This window comes from Schistocerca americana, chromosome 2 (genome assembly GCF_021461395.2).
Source record: "Schistocerca americana isolate TAMUIC-IGC-003095 chromosome 2, iqSchAmer2.1, whole genome shotgun sequence".
In the NCBI taxonomy this organism is placed as follows: domain Eukaryota; kingdom Metazoa; phylum Arthropoda; class Insecta; order Orthoptera; family Acrididae; genus Schistocerca; species Schistocerca americana.
The window spans coordinates 704,518,715-704,540,135 of NC_060120.1; the positions used below are offsets into that span (position 1 = coordinate 704,518,715).

Here is a 21,421-nt window from a genome sequence, read left to right on the forward strand (position 1 = left end):
ATACCAATGCATTTTCCATATGGCGCGTTGCCAAGAGAGGGAGGTAGGGAGTATTTTGTGCTCACTCTAAAAAATGTTAAAAAAGAAACAATATTCGTTAATTGTAGTTGATTTACATCAACAAAATGCTTTTTAAAGAGATAGTCATGTATAAGTAGGGTCCAGAACCTGAAAATAACTTTTGGAATACTATTAGCAATATCAACACGTTTCCAGTAACGTGTACCGCCAAGCAGGGGGTACTTTATGCCAGCCACGAAAAAAAAAAATTAACAATTCAGATTTTTTAACTGTTGTTCATTTTTACTCAAAACATACTTTTAAAAAATATTTTGATGTGTAAGTAAGGTTCTGAGCCTGAAAACATTGAATGCGTCTTTCATTGAGGGAAGTAACGTTTTGGGTTACGTTTTACTGAAAAACTGATAACATTTATGGAGATTGTCAGAAGAATTTATAAATACTTGTCAAAATTTTAAAATATTAGGTAACTGGCTAGTTAACAGTATTTTCAAAAGGTGGGCATAAAGAACCTCTCCACCACCCCCCTAGGTATTTTGAGAGTTAAGAGCTTCATTACAAGAGAAAAGAACACATGGTAACCGTTCACATACCCATTGATTAGTATGATGTTACCGTAAGTTATTATCTTACGCGGATCAAAGAAGTTGCCATCATACACAGAACATCTACTGACTGACATAGCGCCGAGCGATGAAACCCGTATGGACAAACAGTGCGTACGTACCTTTCCGGCAGACATGCTGAGCGAGTCGAGGTCAATGCCTTCGCCACCAGTATGCGCCCTCGTCGCACATCACGTGATGTCTCTCGACAACGAGTCGCTGCCACGCCGACATCTTTCGGCCACTGTCAGAACTACCATGCGTCCCTTCTGTGCGATTACGCAGCAGAACTGTAACTGTCGCGCGGCAGAACAGGAAGAAAGGTATATATGATGGGTCACGGCAAGAATCAAGGCGTATTCCAGTCAACAATGCTACGAGCCACTAAAAGCAATGGAGTCGAGAGAAGGTCTACACTTCGAAACGCAACGAAACCCGGGCGACAGGATGCTGCGGTGCACAGGACTTCACGAGTTTGGCAACGGACACAGTTGGAAGTAAATACACAAAGAGGCCAAGATCAACGGCATGAACATATATTTACCGTGTTGCATGTATGATCATGCCTGTGTAAACATAGGGAAAAACCAAATGAATTCGTTTCTTTCCTAAAACCTTCACGCATTTACTATTGCGCAGTTTTAATCATTTTCTGTTCATTAGCTTCAAGTGTAGGCGTTACCACATATGTCTGCTTACTTTGTTACGCCACTGACAATGAGTCTGAGATGTGGCAACTTCTTCTGTCCTTTTGTTATGAAGCTCTATAGTGGGGCCGCTGAAAGAACGTCCATGACAACTGGCGGCTATGTTGCCAAAGCTGCTTCGCGGCTGTTTGTTGTTACGCTGTGTCGTTCGCTCGACTACGATTTTCACATCGAAAAGTCCAGAGCCGTCACAACGCCGTACTACTTAAGCGTGAGAAACCGATAAAAAACGCGGTGGATCGAAACATACTTTCTTCGTAATTAAAGCGGAAAGGATTGCAAATATGTCAAGACAACCTAAAGATTACTATTTTACGGTATTTCAATATATGCGATTGTGAATCTCTTTCCTGAATCTCACGGAAGAATGAGAGTGTCATCATTAGCCACATCTATGTCATTGTCATTATCTTCACTGCTGCTGGTCCTGTCAGCTCCTAAAATAATTACTAACTCTTGCACTCTTTGTCCAGTGCACCTTCTCGTTTCCATGCCTCTTCTAAGATATGCAACGTATGAGAGGCAGTATTGCTACGAAGTGGGAGTACCACAGCCCCAGTGTCTCATCCTCTAAAAATTGGACGTCCTTTAATTTAAAACTTTAGTTTCTCTTTGCAGCGTATGTTTTCACCTGAGACTACATGAGTTCTATTGCATTAAAATGATAATGATATGGCGGTAGGTGCAACACATTATAAACATTTTCTTCCGCAATTTTATCAGTGTTTTAAGTGATATTACGTAATTCATGCGCTGTTACGATTCCCATTTCTCTATCAAATGAATCTATGCCGTTTTTCTTTAGCCATCCCACTTATCCTGCTTCTGCATGGAGGGACTTCGTTTAATTGGATAGAATTATATCGTGAATGGTTGAATTTTATAGTGGACTTCTTTTCCAGCCGGCCGGAGTGGCCGTGCAGTTCTGGGCGCTGCAGTCTGGAGCCGAGCGACCGCTACCGTCGCAGGTTCGAATCCTGCCTCGGGCATGGATGTGTGTGATGTCCTTAAGTTAGTTAGGTTCAATTAGTTCTAAGTTCTAGGCGACTGATGACCTCAGAAGTTAAGTCGCATAGTGCTCAGAGGCATTTGAACTTCTTTTCCATCTTTGGAAGCAAAGAGTGTACGATGCACATCTTAAATTTCCTCTTTGTATTCCCCACATTTATTTGATGTAAACAACAGAGTATTTGGAACAAATCAGTTGACTGTTCTAGCATGTAAAAGAATGTGCCGACTTCCTTTCCCAAAAACAACTTTCATTGTTCCTTGTACGTTGTCATCAGTCCACGCGGTCGGTCTGAAATGATCAGCATTTACCCATGAATCGTCCAACCAAACGTTTTCATGAGGTTTGCACTTCGATATTTCCCTCAAAAAACAGCATATCCAGGAAACGATATCCTGCCCTTTCAAGTAGAATTCTTCTTTCGGAAAACGTTATCAATCGTAAACCTATCTTACTAAATACCAGTGAAAGACTGGTTTTTCCTCTGAAAAAACAACACACTATCTCACAGTGAAGGAAGAAGCTTTTTCCGGATTGGATATTCTTTCAGTGCTTAACAGTTTTACAATATACACCGAAGCGCCAAAGAAACTGGTATAGGCATACGTATTCAGATACAATGTAAACAGGCAGATATGGCGGCAACGCTTGTATAAGACAACAAGTATCTGGCTCGGTTACTGCTGCTACAATGACAGGTTATCAAGATTTAAGTGAGTTTGAAGGTGGTGTTATAGACGGCGCACGAGCGATGGTTCACAGCATCTCCGAGGTAGCGATGAAGTGGTGATATCAGGAATCCGGCAAAACATCTATCTCCGGCATCGCTGCGGCCGGAGAAAGATCCTGCAAGAACGGGACCAACGACGACTGAAGAGAATCGTGACTAAAGACGTGCAACCCTTCCGCAAATTGCTGCAGATTTCAATGCTGGCCCGTCAAAAAGTGTCAGCGTGCAAACCATTCAACGAAATACCATCGATATGGGCTTTCGGATCCGAAGGACCAGTAGTGCATCCTTGATGACTGCACGACACAAAGCTTTACACCTCGTCTGGGCCCGTCAACACCGACATTGATCCGTTGATGACTGGAAACATGTTGCCTCGTCGGACGAGTCTCGTTTCAAATTCTATCGAGTAGATGAATACAACCTCATGGATTCATAGACCTTGCATGTCAGCAGGCGACTGTTCAAGCTGGTGGAGGCTCTATAATGGCGTGGGGCGTTTGCAGTTGGAGTGATATGGGACCACTAATACATCTAGATACGACTCTGACAGGTGACACGTATGTAAGTATCTTATCTGAGCACCCGCATCCATTCATGTCCATTTTGCATTCTGACGGCTTGGGCAATGCCAGCAGGACAATGCGACACCCCACACTTCCAGAATTGCCACAGAGTGGTTCCAGGAACACTCTTCTGGCAACCAAACTCCCAGAGATGAACGGATTTATGGAAAGCCCTGAAGGATCCATGCTGTCAGATCCCTCCAGCACTACTTCAGACATTAACCGAGTCAATGCCACGTCGTGTTGCAGTACATCTGTGTGCTCGCGTGGACCCTACACGATATAAGGCAGGTGTACCAGTTTCTTTGGTTATTCAGTGGATAGACATAACTGAATTGCGTTTTCTTGAAAATTATCCAGTTTCGTCGTTTTAGCTGCACGCACTGCAGTTTTCTGTTGGAGACGAAAGAGCAGCAGTTTTTCCCAGTGGATCTCTATCTCATTTCTTCCTCGCTTTTGTCTTCACAGAGATCGTTCTGATTCTCATAGTTGCAGCTACTCTTTCGACAATGGTTTAAGAAGCCCGCCTATATGATGTACGAGGATTTAAGGTAGCACCCTACCTACGTGCTTGAGGAAGAGACCGCTCGTACTGGCGCTTGTGTGTCCCCTCACACAATGTGCTCCACTTTTGTGGACTGTCATGAACGTTCTTTCAGCAGCCTGACTTTGTATAATCAATGTAAGCCATGTACATCAGCGTTTCTCAACCTTTCACTATTCGCGACCCAAGTTTGAGTCACAATTTTCATCGGCCCCTCTTCCACCCTTCCTCATACGATAAAGATACAGTCCTTACAAACTCCCAACGTAAGTAAATTCATTGCTGTTTTGCAACACCGATCATCTACATTCACAAAACCAGAAACGATGACTCTCTATAGCTCTGTCTTACATGTAGCGCGCTAAAGCAGGAAAACCAAGAAATTCGGGAGGACGACGGTTCAATCCCGTCTCCGGCCATCCTGATTTAGGTTTTCCGTGATTTCCCTAAATCGCTTCAGGCGAATGCCGGGATGGTTCCTTTGAAAGGGCACGGCCGATTTCCTTCCCCATCCTTCCCTCACCCGAGCTTGCGCTCCGTCTCTAACGACCTCGTTGTCGACGGGGCGTTAAACACTAATATCCTCCTCCTCCTCCAAAACCAAGAAATATTCGCAAATGTTGATAAATATGTTAAATCTTACACGGGTGACGAAAAAACACGAAAAAACTGTTTTGCAGCCATTGAACATCACGCTGGAAAAGAATTTTAAAACGTATGGATCCATTTGAAAATACCCTCGTTGTCTCTCACCTGCAGAAGAAATTTTCATAGATTTCGCTACAACAGATGAAACGAAAAGACAGTTTAGTAAAGAATTTTCGGCAGGGAGTATTGATGAGTTTTCTGCATTGATAAATAAAAGCATTTCGTGTAATATCACCATTTTCAACGTACTACCTTTGCAAAACGGATTTTTCTATGTTGACTGACTTGAAGACAAATTATAGCTCTAAGATAAACATAGTAAAAGAACTCAGTGTATCTGCTTCTAACACTAAGTCTTACATCTACCTACGGTCGCAGGTTCGAATCCTGCCTCGGGCATGGATGTTTGCGATGTCCTTAGGTTAGTTAGGTTTAACTAGTTCTAAGTTCTAGGGGACTAATGACCTCGGCAGTTGAGTCCCATAGTGCTCAGAGCCATTCTTACATCTACATCTACATTTATACTCCGCAAGCCACCCAACGGTGTGTGGCGGAGGGCACTTCACGTGCCATTGTCATTACCTCCCTTTCCGGTTCCAGTCGCGTATGGTTCGCGGGAAGAACGACTGCCGGGAAGCCTCCGTGCGCGCTCGAATCTCTCTAATTTTACATTCGTGATCTCCTCAGGAGGTATAAGTAGGGGGAAGCATTATATTCGATACCTCATCCAGAAACGCACCCTCTCGAAAGCTGAACAGCTAGCTACACCGCGATGCAGAGCGCCTCTCTTGCAGGGTCTGCCACTGGAGTTTGCTAAACATCTCCGTAACGCTATCACGCTTACCAAATAACACTGTGACGAAACGCACCGCTTTTCTTTGGATCTTGTCTATCTCCTCCGTCAACCCGACCTGGTACGGATCCCACGCTGATGAGCAATACTCAAGTATAGGTCGAACGAGTGTTTTGTAAGCCACCTCCTTTGTTGATGGACTACATTTTCTAAGGACTCTCCCAATGAATCTCAACCTGGTACCCGCCTTACCAACAATTAATTTTATATGATCATTCCACTTCAAATCGTTCCGCACGCATACTCCCAGATATTTTACAGAAGTAACTGCTACCAGTGTTTTTTCCGCAATCATATAATCATACAATAAAGGATCCTTCTTTCTATGTATTCACAATACATTACGTTTGTCTATGTTAAGGATCAGTTGCCACTCCCTGCACCAAGTGCCTATCCGCTGCAGATCTTCCTGCATTTCACTACACATTTCTAATGCTGCAACTTCTCTGTATACTACAGCATCATCCGCGAAAAGCCACATGGAACTTCCGACACTATCTACTAGGTCATTTATATATATTGTGAAAAGCAATGGTCCCATAACACTCCCCTGTGGCACGCCAGAGGTTACTTTAATGTCTGTAGACGTCTCTCCATTGAGAACAACATGTTGTGTTCTGTTTGCTAAAAACTCTTCAATCCAGCCACACAGCTGGTCTGATATTCCGTAGGCTCTTACTTTGTTTATCAGGCGACAGTGCGGAACTGTATCGAACGCCTTCCGGAAGTCAAGGAAAATAGCATCTACTGGGAGCCTGTATCTAATATTTTCTGGGTCTCATGAACAAATAAAGTGAGTTGGGTCTCACACGATCGCTGTTTCCGGGACCAATGTTGATTCCTACAGATTAGATTCTGGGTTTCCAGAAACGACATGATATGTGAGCAAAAAACATGTTCTAAAATTCTACAACAGACCGACGTCAGAGATATAGGTCTATAGTTTTGCGCATCTGCTCGACGAACCTTTTTGAAGATTGGGACTACCTGTGCTCTTTTCCAGTCATTTGGAACCTTTCGTTCCTCTTGAAACTTGCGGTACACGGCTGTTACAAGGCGGGCAAGTTCTTTCGCGTACTCTGTGTAGAATCGAATTGGTATCTCGTCAGGTCCAGTGGACTTTCCTCTGTTGAGTGGTTCCAGTTTCTTTTCTATTCCTTGGGCACTTATTTCGATGTCGGCCATTTTATCGTTTGTGCGAGGATTTAGAGAAGGAACTGCAGTGCGGTCTTCCTCTGTGAAACAGCATTGGAAAAATGTGTTTAGTATTTCAGCTTTACGCGTGTCATCCTCTGTTTCAATGCCATCATCATCCCGGAGTGTCTGGATATGCTGTTTCGAGCCACTTACTGATTTAACGTAAGACCAGAACTTCCTAGGATTTTCTGTCAAGTCAGTGCATAGAATTTTACTTTCGAATTCACTGAACGCTTCACGCATAGTCCTCCTTACGCAACTTTGACATCGTTTAGCTTCTGTTTGTCTGAGAGGTTTTGGCTGCGTTTAAACTTGCAGTGAAGCTCTCTTTGCTTTCGCAGTAGTTTCCTAACTTTGAACCACGGTGGGTTTTTCCCGTCCCTCACAGTTTTACTCGGCACGTACCTGTCTAAAACGCATTTTACGATTGCCTTGAACTTTTTCAATAACCACTCAACATTGTCAGCGTCGGAACAGAAATTTTAGTTTTGAGCTCTGCAAGCTAGGTGCAAGGAAGTCACTAATAACTACTAAACTTCTTTTCCATTTGGTATTAAAAAGCTACTTATTAACTGTATTGTTCACTACTGGCACAATCCTGTTTATAAGTGCACTCTATTAGTGTAAACCTGAATTTTAAATTTTCATTATACCATCAATTATTTTGCTTAGTTTCCTTTTAGTAAATTAATACATTCTTGAATTCATATACTTTGCATCCAAAAAGCTCGCTGCCCCCACCTCTCTCCGCTCCCCCCCCCCCCCCCCCCCCCCCCAACTACTGTTATCAAGCGCCGGCCGGTGTGGCCGTGCGGTTCTAGACGCTTCAGTCTGGAACCGCGTGACCGCTACGGTCGGAGGTTCGAATCCTGCCTCGGGCATGGATGTGTGTGATGTCCTTAGGTTAGATAGGTTTAAGTAGTTCTAAGTTCTAGGGGACTGATGACCACAGATGTTAAGTCCCATAGTGCTCAGAGCCATTTATTGTTATCAAGCTCCCCTAGGGGGTTGGGGGTGTGAGAGGGGTGCGCCCCGTAAGTTGAGAATTGCTGATGTATATAAACATTCTGATAACCACACACTGAGGTGACAAAAGTCGTGGGGTAGCGATATGCGCATATACAGATGGCTGTTGTATCGCGTACACAAGGTATGAAAGGGCAGTGCGTTGGCGGAGAAGTCACCTGTTCTCAGGTGAGTCATGTGAAAAGGTGTCTGACCTGATTATGGCCACACGACGGGGACTAACATTCTTTGAACGCGGAATGACAATTGGGGTTAGAAGTTTTGCACATTCCATTTCGAAAGTCGTCAAATGGCTCTAAGCGCTATGGGACTTAACATCTGAGGTCATCAGCCCCCTAGACTTAGAACTACTTAAACCTAACTAACGTAAGGACGTCACACACATCCATGCCCGAGGCAGCTTTCGATCCTACGAGTCCGTAGCGGTCGCGCGGGTCCAGACTGAAGCGCCTAGAACCGCTCGGCCACTCTGGCCGGCAAAAACGTGCAAGGAATATGGTTTAAGAATCAACCAGGAGAGGTGTGTTTCTGTCCGTTGCTAACAAGACTAATCCATTCCGTCGTCCCACACCTGTATTGTACGGTTATTTATACTGTACTATTTTGTCCCAGTAGCACCCTAAGAAAGTTGCTGAACAGACGTCTGTCGCTAACGTGATTACGTGGCAACACTGGGGTTGGATCAGACAGCTGCCGCCTTTACAGCACGTTCATGTTGAACGCATTGTACGATCTCAGAGGTCAATTAGCTGGCGTTGAAGAAAATACCCTACGTAACTAAATGCTTCCGGCGTGTTGCCGATTTCTGCGGCATGAGGGCTAGAGCGAGATGCGACGGCGGAAGAAGAAAGCAAAGCATATGGAGAGTACACTGTCCGTCCAAAACCACGACTGGTTTTATTCACAGCGTATAAGCGACATCAGCGCGGTAAATACGGTGCCAGCTTGAACCAACATCTGAAAAATAACAGATGTGCATTCAGCCAGTCAGTTGTAGTCAGGTAGTCTTAAGTATCTGACATGCGACCCTAGTGTATCAACACTGCCGTGTCACAAATACCAGTGGACTAACATCTTTGATTCAGTCGTTCAAGACATTCTACATAACGTTTTGATTAAGAGAAAGGTATGTGGAAATTTTGACATGCACACTTTGACTCCCTAACGAAATCAATGACAGGTGGATGCCTACCACGACTTGACTCAAATGCAAAAGGCAGAGAACTGCAAACCACTGTGAGTGCGTGGCAGAGGGTACTCAGCGTGCTACCAGACGTTACGGATTCTTCGCATTCCAGTCGCGTTTGGAGCTCAGGACGAATGACTGCGTGCTGCAGTTCCTCTAATCTCGTCTTCACTGTCTCTACAGGAGCGATACGTAAGGGTTCGAATATAACTGGATTCGCCAGTTAACCTTCCTCACAAGGTGGAATACCAGAACACATGTCAACAGGACGCATCTGGCATATATCTGGTAATTATGAGTTTTCAAAATTAGCGTAACGCTCCCCAGTTAGTGAAATAAACCTCTGACCATTTGTGTTCCTTTCTTTGTATACCTCTGTTAATGATATCTGGAATTCGTCCTACACACTTCGGCAATATTTTAAGATGGGATCTCACATCATTTCTAAGCAGTCTCCATTATGGGACTGACAGCATTTTCTTAGTATCCAGCCAACGAACCATAGTGTGCTGTCTTGATTAGCTGCAACTGAGGTTGTGTGATCAATCCACAAGATGTCCCAAAAATGTTACATCCACGTATGTGCATAAGTTATGTGACTTCTATATTTCTGACTAGAAACTCAAAACTTTGTAAATACGCTTGCGCGGGATAGCTTTCGTTATCTTGTAGCGCCTGCCAGGTCAGGCTTTTCCAACATCTCTGTGATGCTCTCCCATGGATGTAACAAATCCCTGACGATTCGTGTTGCCCATCTGTATACAGGATGTCCGAAAAAACACCGAGAATCTTTAGGGACACTTAGTTAAGCCTAAACAAGAAAAAAAGTGTAGTAAATATGGGAATACCTTATGAGCTTTGAGCATCTGTTCATCTTCGATAATATCAAATACATCTTTTCTACTTCAAGCTCTTTGCTTTCCATATTTTGGGAGGAGGCAATATGGAACAAAACAAGAAAAAAATTTGGAGTAAACATGGACCATAAAATGCGTACCCTAACAGATACGGGTGCTTTCTCAGTGGAAGAGATTTCTTTCACACTAGTGAAGATGAACAAGTGTTCATAGCTATTAAAGTGTGCAAAAAAATTGCTCTGAGCACTATGGGACTTAACATCTGTGGTCTTAACTTCTCAGGTCATCAGTCCCCTAGAACTTAGAACTACTTAAACCTAACTAACCTAAGGACATCACATACATCCATGTCCGAGGCAGGATTCGAACCTGCGACCATAGCGGTCACGCGGTTCCAGACTGAAGCGCCTAGAACCGCACGGCCACACCGGCCGGCTTTAAAGTGTGCATCTTAGAGCCAATCTTTAAGGATTTGGTTTGGTCTATACTACCTCCTCCCATAATATGGAAAGCGAAGTCCGTGCAGTGGAAGAGGTATGTCCACAGTATCGACGATGAACAAGTGCTCATAGCTCTTAAAGTATGCATTTTAGAGACCATGTCCACCGACATTTTTTTCTGGTTTTGGCATAAGGAAACCGTCCCTAAACCTTGGCCCTTTTTGTGAGGGGGATACCCTCTATATGTTTAGTAAGCAGTCTCCTTTGCAGACTTGTTGCTGTTTTCCAAGTGTCCTATTGATGAACCAAGGTGTGTTACTTGACTTACCTAGTGCTGAGCACGTAAGATAATCCAATTTCATACACCAACAAATTGGAACTCTGTGATATTAGTACCATAAGTTGACTGATTTTAGTTGTGTCTCACGCATAATGTACTCATACGATACTACATTTTTTCGTCCTGTAAATTTCACAATTTTACATTACTGTTTAAAAGAAGTTGCCACTCTTTACAGCACATATCAATATCTGACTGCATATTTGTAAAGATTTTTTTCAGATAATACATTACTTTTGCTGCGCTCAAAATTCGGTTTGTATGATCGGCTGCCTTAATAAATAATTCAACAATAATTCTTGTGTGGCTGATTAATAACATTGCAGGAGTTTACAGTAATACCCATGATAGACCATCGGTTGCGTTGCCCTAGTACCTGGTGTTGCAAGACCACTGGAAGTTGGCCTTAACTCACCTGTTAGCTATTTTTTCGTTATTCTAGCGCAAATGAAACTAACGCACACTAAAGAATTGAAAATTTTCAGTTTATTTGACAATCGCTCCGCTAAGCGTTTAACCCAAATAATTCTTATAACGAAATCTCACTAGTTGGGCGGGTTCGCTGTGTCTGCTAGTTGTCCCATGCGGCATGTGCCGTTCGTATGCGCGTATCCGATTGGACAGCGTCCATACGAGCAGCACATATTGCAGGTTAAATGTGCTGCCAGTTAGTGCGTTTAATTTATCATCGCTGAGCCGCGTCAGCGATGTGCCAGCAACAAGGCGACGAGAGGAACCCAGCGACGTAACTGCATTTCAGAGTGTGGGTGAAGCCATTGCTTATCCGAACCTCGAAATTGCTTCAAGGATGTTTATGACAATGTATGCGACTGAACGCAGTTTCTGCAAATTAAAAATAATAAAAATTAGTAAGGTTGGGTATTGGTGAAAGCTGACTGTCTACTTTAGCTAACTCGTCGATAGAAAACGACATAACTGCTAAATTTGACTTCATTCACAGTCAATGACTTCACTTCGTTCAAAACCAAGGAAAGGTAACATAAAATTATAATAAACACTCAATTCCTTCTACGTGATAGTTTCTCAGCTCTTACTTATAGCTATTTTTCCGTTTCTAATTAATAAACTATGCACTGCTAATAATTTATGAGCAGCAAATACAATTAGGTGTTTCCATGCACAGAGCTGCCATAAATAATAATATACAGATTTTATAATATTTTCAGCTTTTTTGGGGCAGCTCATGCAATTTACAACTTATTTACTACAATGATACATATGATTTGTGGTGCACATATTTTTCTTCGATGTAGTTCAAGCAATACTTTTCAATCAGCTACATTCTCATTAAACCAACTTATAAAGTTAAAACAATTCTAAAAGGAGAAAAACGTCGCAGACAGGTTGTTTTACAGGGAAGAGAACGGGTGACCAAGTGGCGTCTAAAATTTAACGCCACTCAAAGCCGGGCAGTGATCGTAAAACGGCATAAAGTGCCTGTGGATCTCATTCTGGTGCGGATCGTGGGAGGTCCAATCCCACGGTCTCCCACTACAAAGTACCTTGGTTTAGTACTTGATAGGCGTATTACATGGAAGCCACATATAGAAGAGGTCAGAGGGAATGCGTAAGGTCGTCTGAAAGTGCTGAACCGACTTTTAAATCCAATATTGACTCTTTCCGCACACCGCGCCATAACGCTATATCTACCAGGTGCAGAAGAATGAAACCGTAATTTCCCTGAACATGGTGCTAACCGTCAATGTAGGACACGTGAGACCACGCCTGCAGCGCCATCTGCTTCCTGTAACGGCTCACGACGAATATCAAAACACAGTAACCCAGGTTCGATACATCTGTATCTGTTTCAAACCCCTAAACATGTCGAGTTTTGTGCCTACAAACTACGATTTGCGAACAGCATTGGTTTTCTGTTACCATTTCAAGAAAACTGCTGCACTCATCGAATGCATGTCGAAGCTTTCAGCAAACATGCTCTTGGGGAAAAAAAGATTGTTTCGAGTGGTTCAAAAAATTCAAAAGTGGTGATTTTGACGCGAGAAGACAACGAATTGCAAACCTTATTTGATGAAGATGATACTCAAACTCAACAGGAATTTGCGGAACAAATGGATGTGATGCAGAAAACCGTTTCTCTCCGGTTCAAAGCGATGGAAAAGGTGCAGAAAGTGGGAAAATGGGTTCCGCATGAACTGAATGAAAGACACCAAGCAAATCAAAAGACCACTTGTGAAATTCTGATCGCCAGATACAAGAGAAAGTCGTTTCTCCATCGAATAGCGTCATGCGATGAAAAATGGATATATTTTGAGAATCCTAAGCGTCGTAAATCATAGGTGAGTCTAGGTAAACCATCGACATCCACTGCAAGACAAAATCGCTTTGAAAAGAAGACAATTTTCTGTGTTTGGTGGGATGAGAAGAGTGCCATCTATTATGAGTTGCTAAAACGTGGTGAAACCGTTAACACTGATCGCTACCAACAGCAAATGATCGATTTACATCGATCATTACGTGAAAAACAACCGGAATACGGAAAAAGGCAACGCAAAGTCATTTTGTTCCATGATACCGCCCCATCACACACAGCAAAGCGGGGCAGGGGAACGATCTAGGCGTTCAATTGAGAAATACAGTGGCATGCAGCTTATTGTCCAGACTTGGCTCCATCCGATTATTATCTATTTGCATCACTGGGTCACGCTGTCGCTGAACAACGCTTCAATTCGTATGAAAATGTGCCAAAACGGCTCGCTGACTAGTTCGCTTTTTTAAAATAAGAACTGTTTTTTTCTTTTTCTTTTTGACGTGGCATTCATAACCTGCCGGAGAGGTTGAGGAAATGTATAAATAGCAATAGAAATTATTTTGAATAAGTCATTGTTTATCGGATTCAAACAACAGACGTGTAGTTATTGCAATTAAATTCCGGTTTCATATTTCTACACCTGGTAGCCCTGATCTGGTCAGTGCTGGAATATGTGGGGGAAAGCCGGGGATCGTCATGTTCGTCGGCTACAAGGTATACAAGAGAGGATCGTCAGACTTGCCTTGCATCTACCAAGAGGCTTTCCGACGCGCGAGTTGCATACACGGGCGGGAAGCCCGTACTTGCGTGATCGATTCAAACAGACAGCTCCACTTTTCCAAGAATTGCCGAGGCAGTCTGGAAATAGCGTCATAGCGTCTCTGGGAAATCAGACACACTGTCGCAGGACCACAAGATGGCCAGACCTGCTCCGTGAATAAATTCCGCGAACAACAGAGGCAGTACAACAGCTCAAAGTAAACAATACGCAGAAATGCAGGAATAGCGAGAAGCGTTTAACCTGAAAAACCAGATGCCTGCTACAGCTGCCGGTAAGGAAAATGCGATGAGGTGGAGAGGGGGTGGCAGTCCTGCCAGAGGCACAGGGTCACCTGCTCTAGATCCTCGCCACTAACCATACAATCAGGTTCCACGTAATTCTTTTTCTTTGTGGTAGGCATTGTCTTGCATGTAAGGAGAGCTGCCATTCATCACAGCACGAGTAAACTTTGCCCAAGTTTATGTTAGTTTGCTTACGATCGGACCGATGACCTCGCTGTCTGGTCTCCTTCCCCGAACAACCCAACCCAACTCTTACGATCGTCCAACAACGACACTTCCTTGTCGACAGCACGATAGGGGTCAAGAGGAATGGTGGATACGAATCGTCGGCTTTGGCCGGTGACGTAATGTTAACGACTGCTGTTACGTCAGCTTTTGGTGCATATGTTCTCAGTATGTCGCTAAAACAAAACAAAAACAAAGTGCTAAATAAGGTGGTTGTGGTGACTAAAAAAATTTGGTGTGGTTATCCCGAGGTATAGGTTAGGCTGGAGGGCAAAATTGGTTATGAAATGGCGAAATCAACTAATCTGTTACTAAAAAAACTTGCTTGTGGTGACAGAGCGATCTGCAGCTTTGCCCGAGATCTGGGTTACGCTGGAAGGCGATAGTTTGGTTGTGAGCTCCCGAAGCCAACGTATGTTACACCGAAAAAACCTGGTTCTGGTGACAGATTGATCCATAGCTTAGGCCGTTCGAGAAAATCTCCGGGAACATCACGTTATAGTCACTATATTGCTTTGTTGCAAGTTTCCTATGTCACTGTTCAAAGCCGACGACTAGTGCCCAACATTCTTCTACATACCACGACAGTCAGTCAGAAGTCTAATCCTAGTTGATAAAATTTACGTACACAGAGAACATTAGAAGTCCTATTACACTGCCTGTGGGCAGGCCAGGAGCTACTTTCGCTTTTCTTGTGCATTCTTTGTTCAGTATAACGTAGTAGTTATTATTTGCGAAAATTCTGCTAATTATAATTTGCGAAAAATCCTTCGATCCAATCGCACATCTGTGAAGATACGAGTACCTTTAACAACAGCATATCCGTTATTAGCCGAGGATGTGGTAGATCGTCAGATGAGATTTTGTAATACAAAAAGAGGAAAACCAGTTGTTCACCGGCATCTAGTATTTGCGAAATATTGTGTAAGAATGATGTAAGCTCTGTTTCATGCGAACAATTTTTTTCTGACTCAATGCTGACTCTGTGAGAAAAGATTTTTCTTTCCGGAACGTCACACTGTATGGGGCAGAATTTTCTTTAGATACTGTAACAGGTAAACGTTAGCGTGTTGCGTATCCGACATTTTACCCTTTTCTTGTAACAAAGAGTGACTTACACCGTTCTTTTCCGTCACGAGGATTAAAATACTGGACAAAGAGATTTCCTGTAAACACGATCCTCCAAAGCACCTAATTTTGAAGCTTATTCAATGAAAGTACAACTGGGATTGTGTCCGAGGCTCCTGCCTTTTTCGCTTTAGATAATTTTAATTGTTTTGCAACACTGGTACTGCTTATATCAATGTCTCTCATTTCTGAGTCTGTGTAGCAGTCAAACAGTAGTACGGTGTACGACGTTTTCGAATGCGGAATTTAATGTTTCTGCTTTCTGCCTACTGTCATAATTTCCAAAAGCATACAGATCAACGAGAGACTGAATGACAGGGCTGGATCTGTTTACTGACTGTACATACGGCTACGTCAAGAAATTCCTAGAACTTCCTAGACTTGGCACGCAGCCCTTCTTGTGAAGGCATTAGTTGATATTACTTTTCTCTCTTTCCTTGCAGTCTCCCTTGTTGCGAGAGGCAAGTATTCTATTTTTTAGCAACATTATCCTAATGAACAGCATATTATAAATACCTCACTTTTAGAGCTTCTGTTCTCAACTTCCGGTAGCTCACTGGTGGCTTCTGTTTGCCCATTCTCCTACAACATCCAGAATGAGATTTTCACTCTGCAGCGGAGTGTGCGCTGATATGAAACCTCCTGCCAGGTTAAAACTGTGTACCGGACCGAGACTCGGCCTCGGAACCTTTACCTTTCGCGGGAAAGTGCTCTACCGACTGAGGTACCCAAGCACGACCTTGTACTCGCTCCTGACAGCTTCATTTCGGCTAGCACCTCGTCTCCCACCTTCCAAACTTCACAGAAGATTTTCTGCGGACCTTGCACAACTAGCACAGCCGGTAGAGGACCTTCCCGCGAAAGGTAAAGACCCCGAGTTCGAGTCTCGGTCCAGCACACAGTTTTAACCTACCAGGAAGTTTTCTACTAGAACATGTCTGGAGTTATTCTAATCTGCCAATGGCTCATGAACTTCCGCGTGAGACAGCAATATATCTGATGTTGAAACAGAAAAATCCTCAGTTGTATATACTGTAATATGTCCGAACTAGTTGTCGGATTTCGGAGAGTGAAATGACGTCCGTCGCTGAGGTACAAGCTATTAGCGGCGGAAAGTACTCTACTTCCATTTAAAAATACGAATTAGGTAACTATATATCTGTAATTAACATTGATATCGAAAGGTATGTCAACACGATGCCTCTTTCGTCGTCCACAATCGCAGACGCACGCGAATAAAAGTGCATGCACAAAAATTTGTGGAGAGAATGCACGTACGCATCGCCATTGTCGTGTGTACACGTTGCCTCAATGCGCAAGCAGTCTGCTGTGAATCCTACTTCCTTGCTTGGGAGCTAGTGTCGCGTTTAATGTGATGAAAAGGCGACAGAGAAAGAAAACTCCAAAGCGACAATAGGTAAAGAAGTATCTAAATAATAGAGAACCAGAGAGTGACGACAACGTTTCGTCTGCAAATTTCAGAACGATGTCACAGCGAGATTTTAGATCTGCCAATTGGGAACCGCAGTGATGGGGCTGCCAATAACATTTGGTTAACTAGCAACCAGCGATTTATATACCGGTTCGAACTCCTTATTCCGCATTTCAAAACAAAGCATTTCCGTGATTATTCCTGAAACTGTAAAATACTTGAGGGAGGTTTTTAATAGTGAAAGTTAGTTAACTTTCGCCGGCCGGAGTGGCCGAACGGTTCTAGGCGCTACAGTCTGGAACCGCGTGACCGCTACGGTCGCAGGTTCGAATCCTGCCTCGGGCATGGTTGTGTGTGATGTCCTCAGGTTAGTAAGGTTCAAGTAGTTTTAAGTTCTAGGGGACTGATGACCTCAGAAGTTAAGTCCCATAGTGCTCAGAGCCATTTGAACCATTTTTTAGTTAACTTTCAATGAGTCATTTGCATTCTACTTGTTTACATAAGTTTAATCATAAAAGATGATATGTAGATTAACATCCTCGGACTCGACAAATCTGGAAATTTCATAGCCGTCAGTACCCACTAGAGTGGGGGCTGTGTTTTCAATTTTGTATTTTTTGCGCCATCAATGCGCTTCATTTCTGTTTCTAGTAGTTTGTTGAGGAACTACACACACCCTATCACCTCCTTTGTTCAGGTGTCAGGCTGCTCAGTTGTTGTAATTTTAAATCATCATTGCATCAATATTCGTCCACGGTTTTCATACATATTTTTCATAAATTCCTGGCTTATTGTTCTTTGTTTTCCTACTTGGAAACTTACGGTTTCTTATTATTTACAGTAATATGATCACAGCCGATTTATCTAATACTTTTCTCCAGGGCAACGCATCTCAATTGTCTTCAGAAGCGACATTCCATACGACGTTTTTCCTCTGTAATCATCTGTGAACTTAAATGTGCTTGTTTGGGAGTCAACGGACATTATTGCACATTATAAATCGCTTGACAGCATAACGACAACGCGCTACGCAACGAAACACACAGGGCCCCCAGCTGCCTGTCGTCTGCTAAAATGGATTCCCACTGCCGGCCGCTATGGCCGAGCGATTGTAGGCGCTTCAGTCTGGAACCGTGCTGCTGCTACGGTCGCAGGTTCGGATCCTGCGTCGGCCATGGATGTGTGTGATGTCCTTAGGTTAGTTAGGTTTAAGTAGTTCTAAGTCTAGGGGACTGATGACCTCAGATGTTAAGTCCCATATTGCTTAGAGCCATTTGAACCATTTTTTATTCCCACCGAAGGCGAGTATCACTGAGCTATACCCACTGTAATACTTTCAGTTCTGGCTTTACAGCTCATATTCAACTACAAGAAGGTTTTATTAAAGGAGTTCAAAAAGCTTCAGTGGGAAGACGACGTAATTTGTTGTGAGGTACTGGTGACAGATGGTTTATTCGGTACATGTATCGTGAGAAAAACCGCCTAAATTGTGGTCCTCCTCCGCGATTGGCTGCTGTGTTTGGAAGTAGCGTGCCAGAATGATAAACATCCATTATTAATATAAGAAAAATTAAACAGTGAATTTACTTGCATTTCGTATAAATGCACCGTTCAATAGCAGTTAATCATTCCACTACTTTAGAAGTGTTAATTACCAACGGAACAATAAACAATTGCTAAACGGAAAGGCAGAAGAAGCACTTTCGAAATCTTCCGGTCGCGCTAACTTGGATGGAGGGCGAGTTGGTTCGGCCGTCGTATCAGAGCTCGATCGGCAGTCTCGGAAGACAGACATGTTGTCTGTAGTGGTTAGTATCAGTTAAGACATAATTAGCAATGTCTGGTTTTTGGACGTATAATTGAGCACCAGTCTGATAGTAATTACGCAACATGTAGTTCACTTCTTCTTTTACTCTCTGTGAAAGTGTGAATAATGGAAATATTTGTAATTCATAAAGTGGTCTACAGTTGTGCAGTTTCTCTATTCTGCTAGTGAAAAGCGCGTGGCTTACCGCTTAAACAAAAAGATATACATTTAATTATTTATACAGTACCAGTTCCTCGCTAAGAGCCATTTGAACCATCTTTTTTTCTTATATTAGTAACGGATGTTTATCATTTTGGCGCGCTGAGCCTCAAGGTAGCGGATTCACGTCCTCCGTACTGTTTTCTGCACAGGCAACAACAACTATAGAAGACTGCATGTAGGTGACATCATTCTGGAACTCAGGTCGGTGGAAGCAACTAAGCACCTTGCGTGTACTGCAGTCTTAGTAGAAATGAGACAGTGACACGTCATCTGTGGTAACACAGAGGAGGCAAGCAGTAAGGAAATTATCAAGGGAAGGGAATTATCATACACACAGAAATTCCTCTCGCTATCCCTGTCCTTCACCTGCCGTAGCACAGCCTTCATTTCTACGAAATTACTCATGCGCATGCGTAATTACGCTGTTGGAAATTTATGCGCGTACATAGAGGTAGAACCCAAAAAAGGCGTCGCGTGGACGTACCTTATGGAAGTTAAAGTCACTTAGTGAAAACTTACAGCTCATTAAGTGGAAAACAGAACTATCTAAAACGGCTTCGATAACACATGGGTTGGATAAAAGGTAGTGGCAACACGGATATAATTCATACTAGATTTTACTCACAGACGTTCCCCGTATTACATGCCGTCAATGAAATCGCCCCACATCTCGATCACCTTCTCCCACACAGATGCTAGGTGTCGTACACTGGTCGGACGCGGTGACCGAGCGGTTCTAGGCGCTTCAGTTTGGAACCGCGTGACTGCTACGGTCGCAGGTTCGAATGCTGCCTCGGGCATGGATGTGTGTGATGTCCTTAGGTTAGTTAGGTATAAAGTAGTTCTAAGTTCTAGGGGACTGATGACCTCAGATGTTAAGTCCCATAGTGCTCAGAGCCATTTGAACCTTTTTTTTGTCGTACACTGTCAGCGTACGCGTCTCTGTCGATGTCTCGCAAGGACCGCCCTATGGCACGGTTGTTGCCTTCTCTTGTGTTGTAGCGCTTGCCACGAAGAGGTTCTTTCATTTTGGCAAACACGTCCTAATCGTACGCAAGGATGTTCCATTATCTCCCACACATGCTACCACTGTCACGGTGGATGATGGATGCAGTGGGTTGGGTTGTTTAGGGGACGAGTCCAGGCAACGAGGTCATGAGGGAAGGAAGTCGGCAGAGCTCTTTCAAAGGAACAATGCCGGCGTTTGCCTGGAGCGATTTAGGGAAATCACGGAAAAACTAAATCAGGATGGCCGGACGCGGGATTGAACCGTCGTCCTCCCGAATGCGAGTCCAGTATGCTAGCGACTGCGGCATCTCGCTCGGTGATGGATGCAGTGCCGGAGGGAATCGTTGTGCGCTCCGACTACGTGCGAGTTCACTCTTGATAGACGCACGTTATTCGTGTCTCCTTAGCACACTGTTAGGGTAGTTGAACTGGCCTTCCGCAGACTGCAACAGACTCAAACACAGCCGTCGCCACTCTCTGCACTGCAACTGTCCTCCCGCTGTCAGCTACAGACAACGGGTATGCCATGTGTCACACATCCTTCATGTTATGGCAGTGTTGCCACAACTTTTTATCCAACTCATGTACCTGGCGTTAGCAACAAAGTGACGAAGCGATTGTTTTGTAATAAATGACTCGCCTAGGTGAATAATAATTATCAGAGAAGAGACAGACGGCGGCAGTACCTGCAAACGGCGCGAGGTGAACACCACGGCAACCAGTGCTAGCGCCGTTCCTACCACCAGTCCGGCCAGCCGCACCGCGCGCCCGGCGAACATGTGTGTTGTGCGCGCAAGTACCCGGCAGAGCTGAGGTACAGTACAGTAGGCAGCGGCTGGGGGCAGGCAGGCCAGCCAGCCAGCGGGCGCCTGTGTCCTGTACTTGTAGAGAGCGTGCCGGCGCGACCTTGCACCGACGGCGCCACCTGTTGCGCAACAGTTTGCGGCGAGCAGCAGTCGGGCCTCTGCAGCTGCCATACGCGAAATTTCAGGCCACGGCTAGACAGCTGGCAGTGCAGCGTGCGTGACCTGCGTGCGCACGAGTGTCAGGTGGGAAGCGGCTCCGGGCGGTTACAAGCGAGCTGAATGTTTGCAGTATCGCTCCTCCTCATGTCGTCCATTGGCCATAGTGACGTGCTGGGTGGCAACTATTGCTTTCAGCACCATCGGATGGGACTACCAGGGGCGTTTGAAAAGTCCGTGCAAAGTCCGAGAGATGGCACCACCGGCACGTATCGAGGTCATATTTAGTTAGTAGCATCTTTGGAAATAACGCACACCAAGTTTCAGCCATATTGGTCTATTTATTTGTGTTTGGCATTCGTGTGAATCAAGGAAGTCTAGTGATTATCAAAAAATGGACGAAGAAGAATTTCGTGTGGTGATTAAACATTACTCTATGAAAGGCAAAACGCCTCAGGAGACTACAGAGAAGTTTGATAAACACTACTGTGACTCTGCACCTTCGATTAGAACAGATTATAAGTGGTTACAAAATTTTCAGAGTGACCATATGAGC

The 21,421-nt window shown here is 44.0% G+C and overlaps 1 protein-coding gene across 1 annotated transcript in view; it reads right to left on the bottom strand.

The window, feature by feature from the left end:
• LOC124595341 (cholinesterase 1-like) overlaps nt 1-20,723 on the bottom strand; it is a 186,080-nt gene extending 165,357 nt beyond the window's left edge. Inside the window, exon 1 of the mRNA XM_047134054.1 lies at nt 20,590-20,723. Within this exon, the coding sequence (XP_046990010.1) occupies nt 20,590-20,682 (93 nt within the window). The 5' untranslated portion in view covers nt 20,683-20,723. The remainder of the gene's footprint in view (nt 1-20,589) is intronic.
• Between the last annotated feature and the right edge of the window lie 698 nt (nt 20,724-21,421).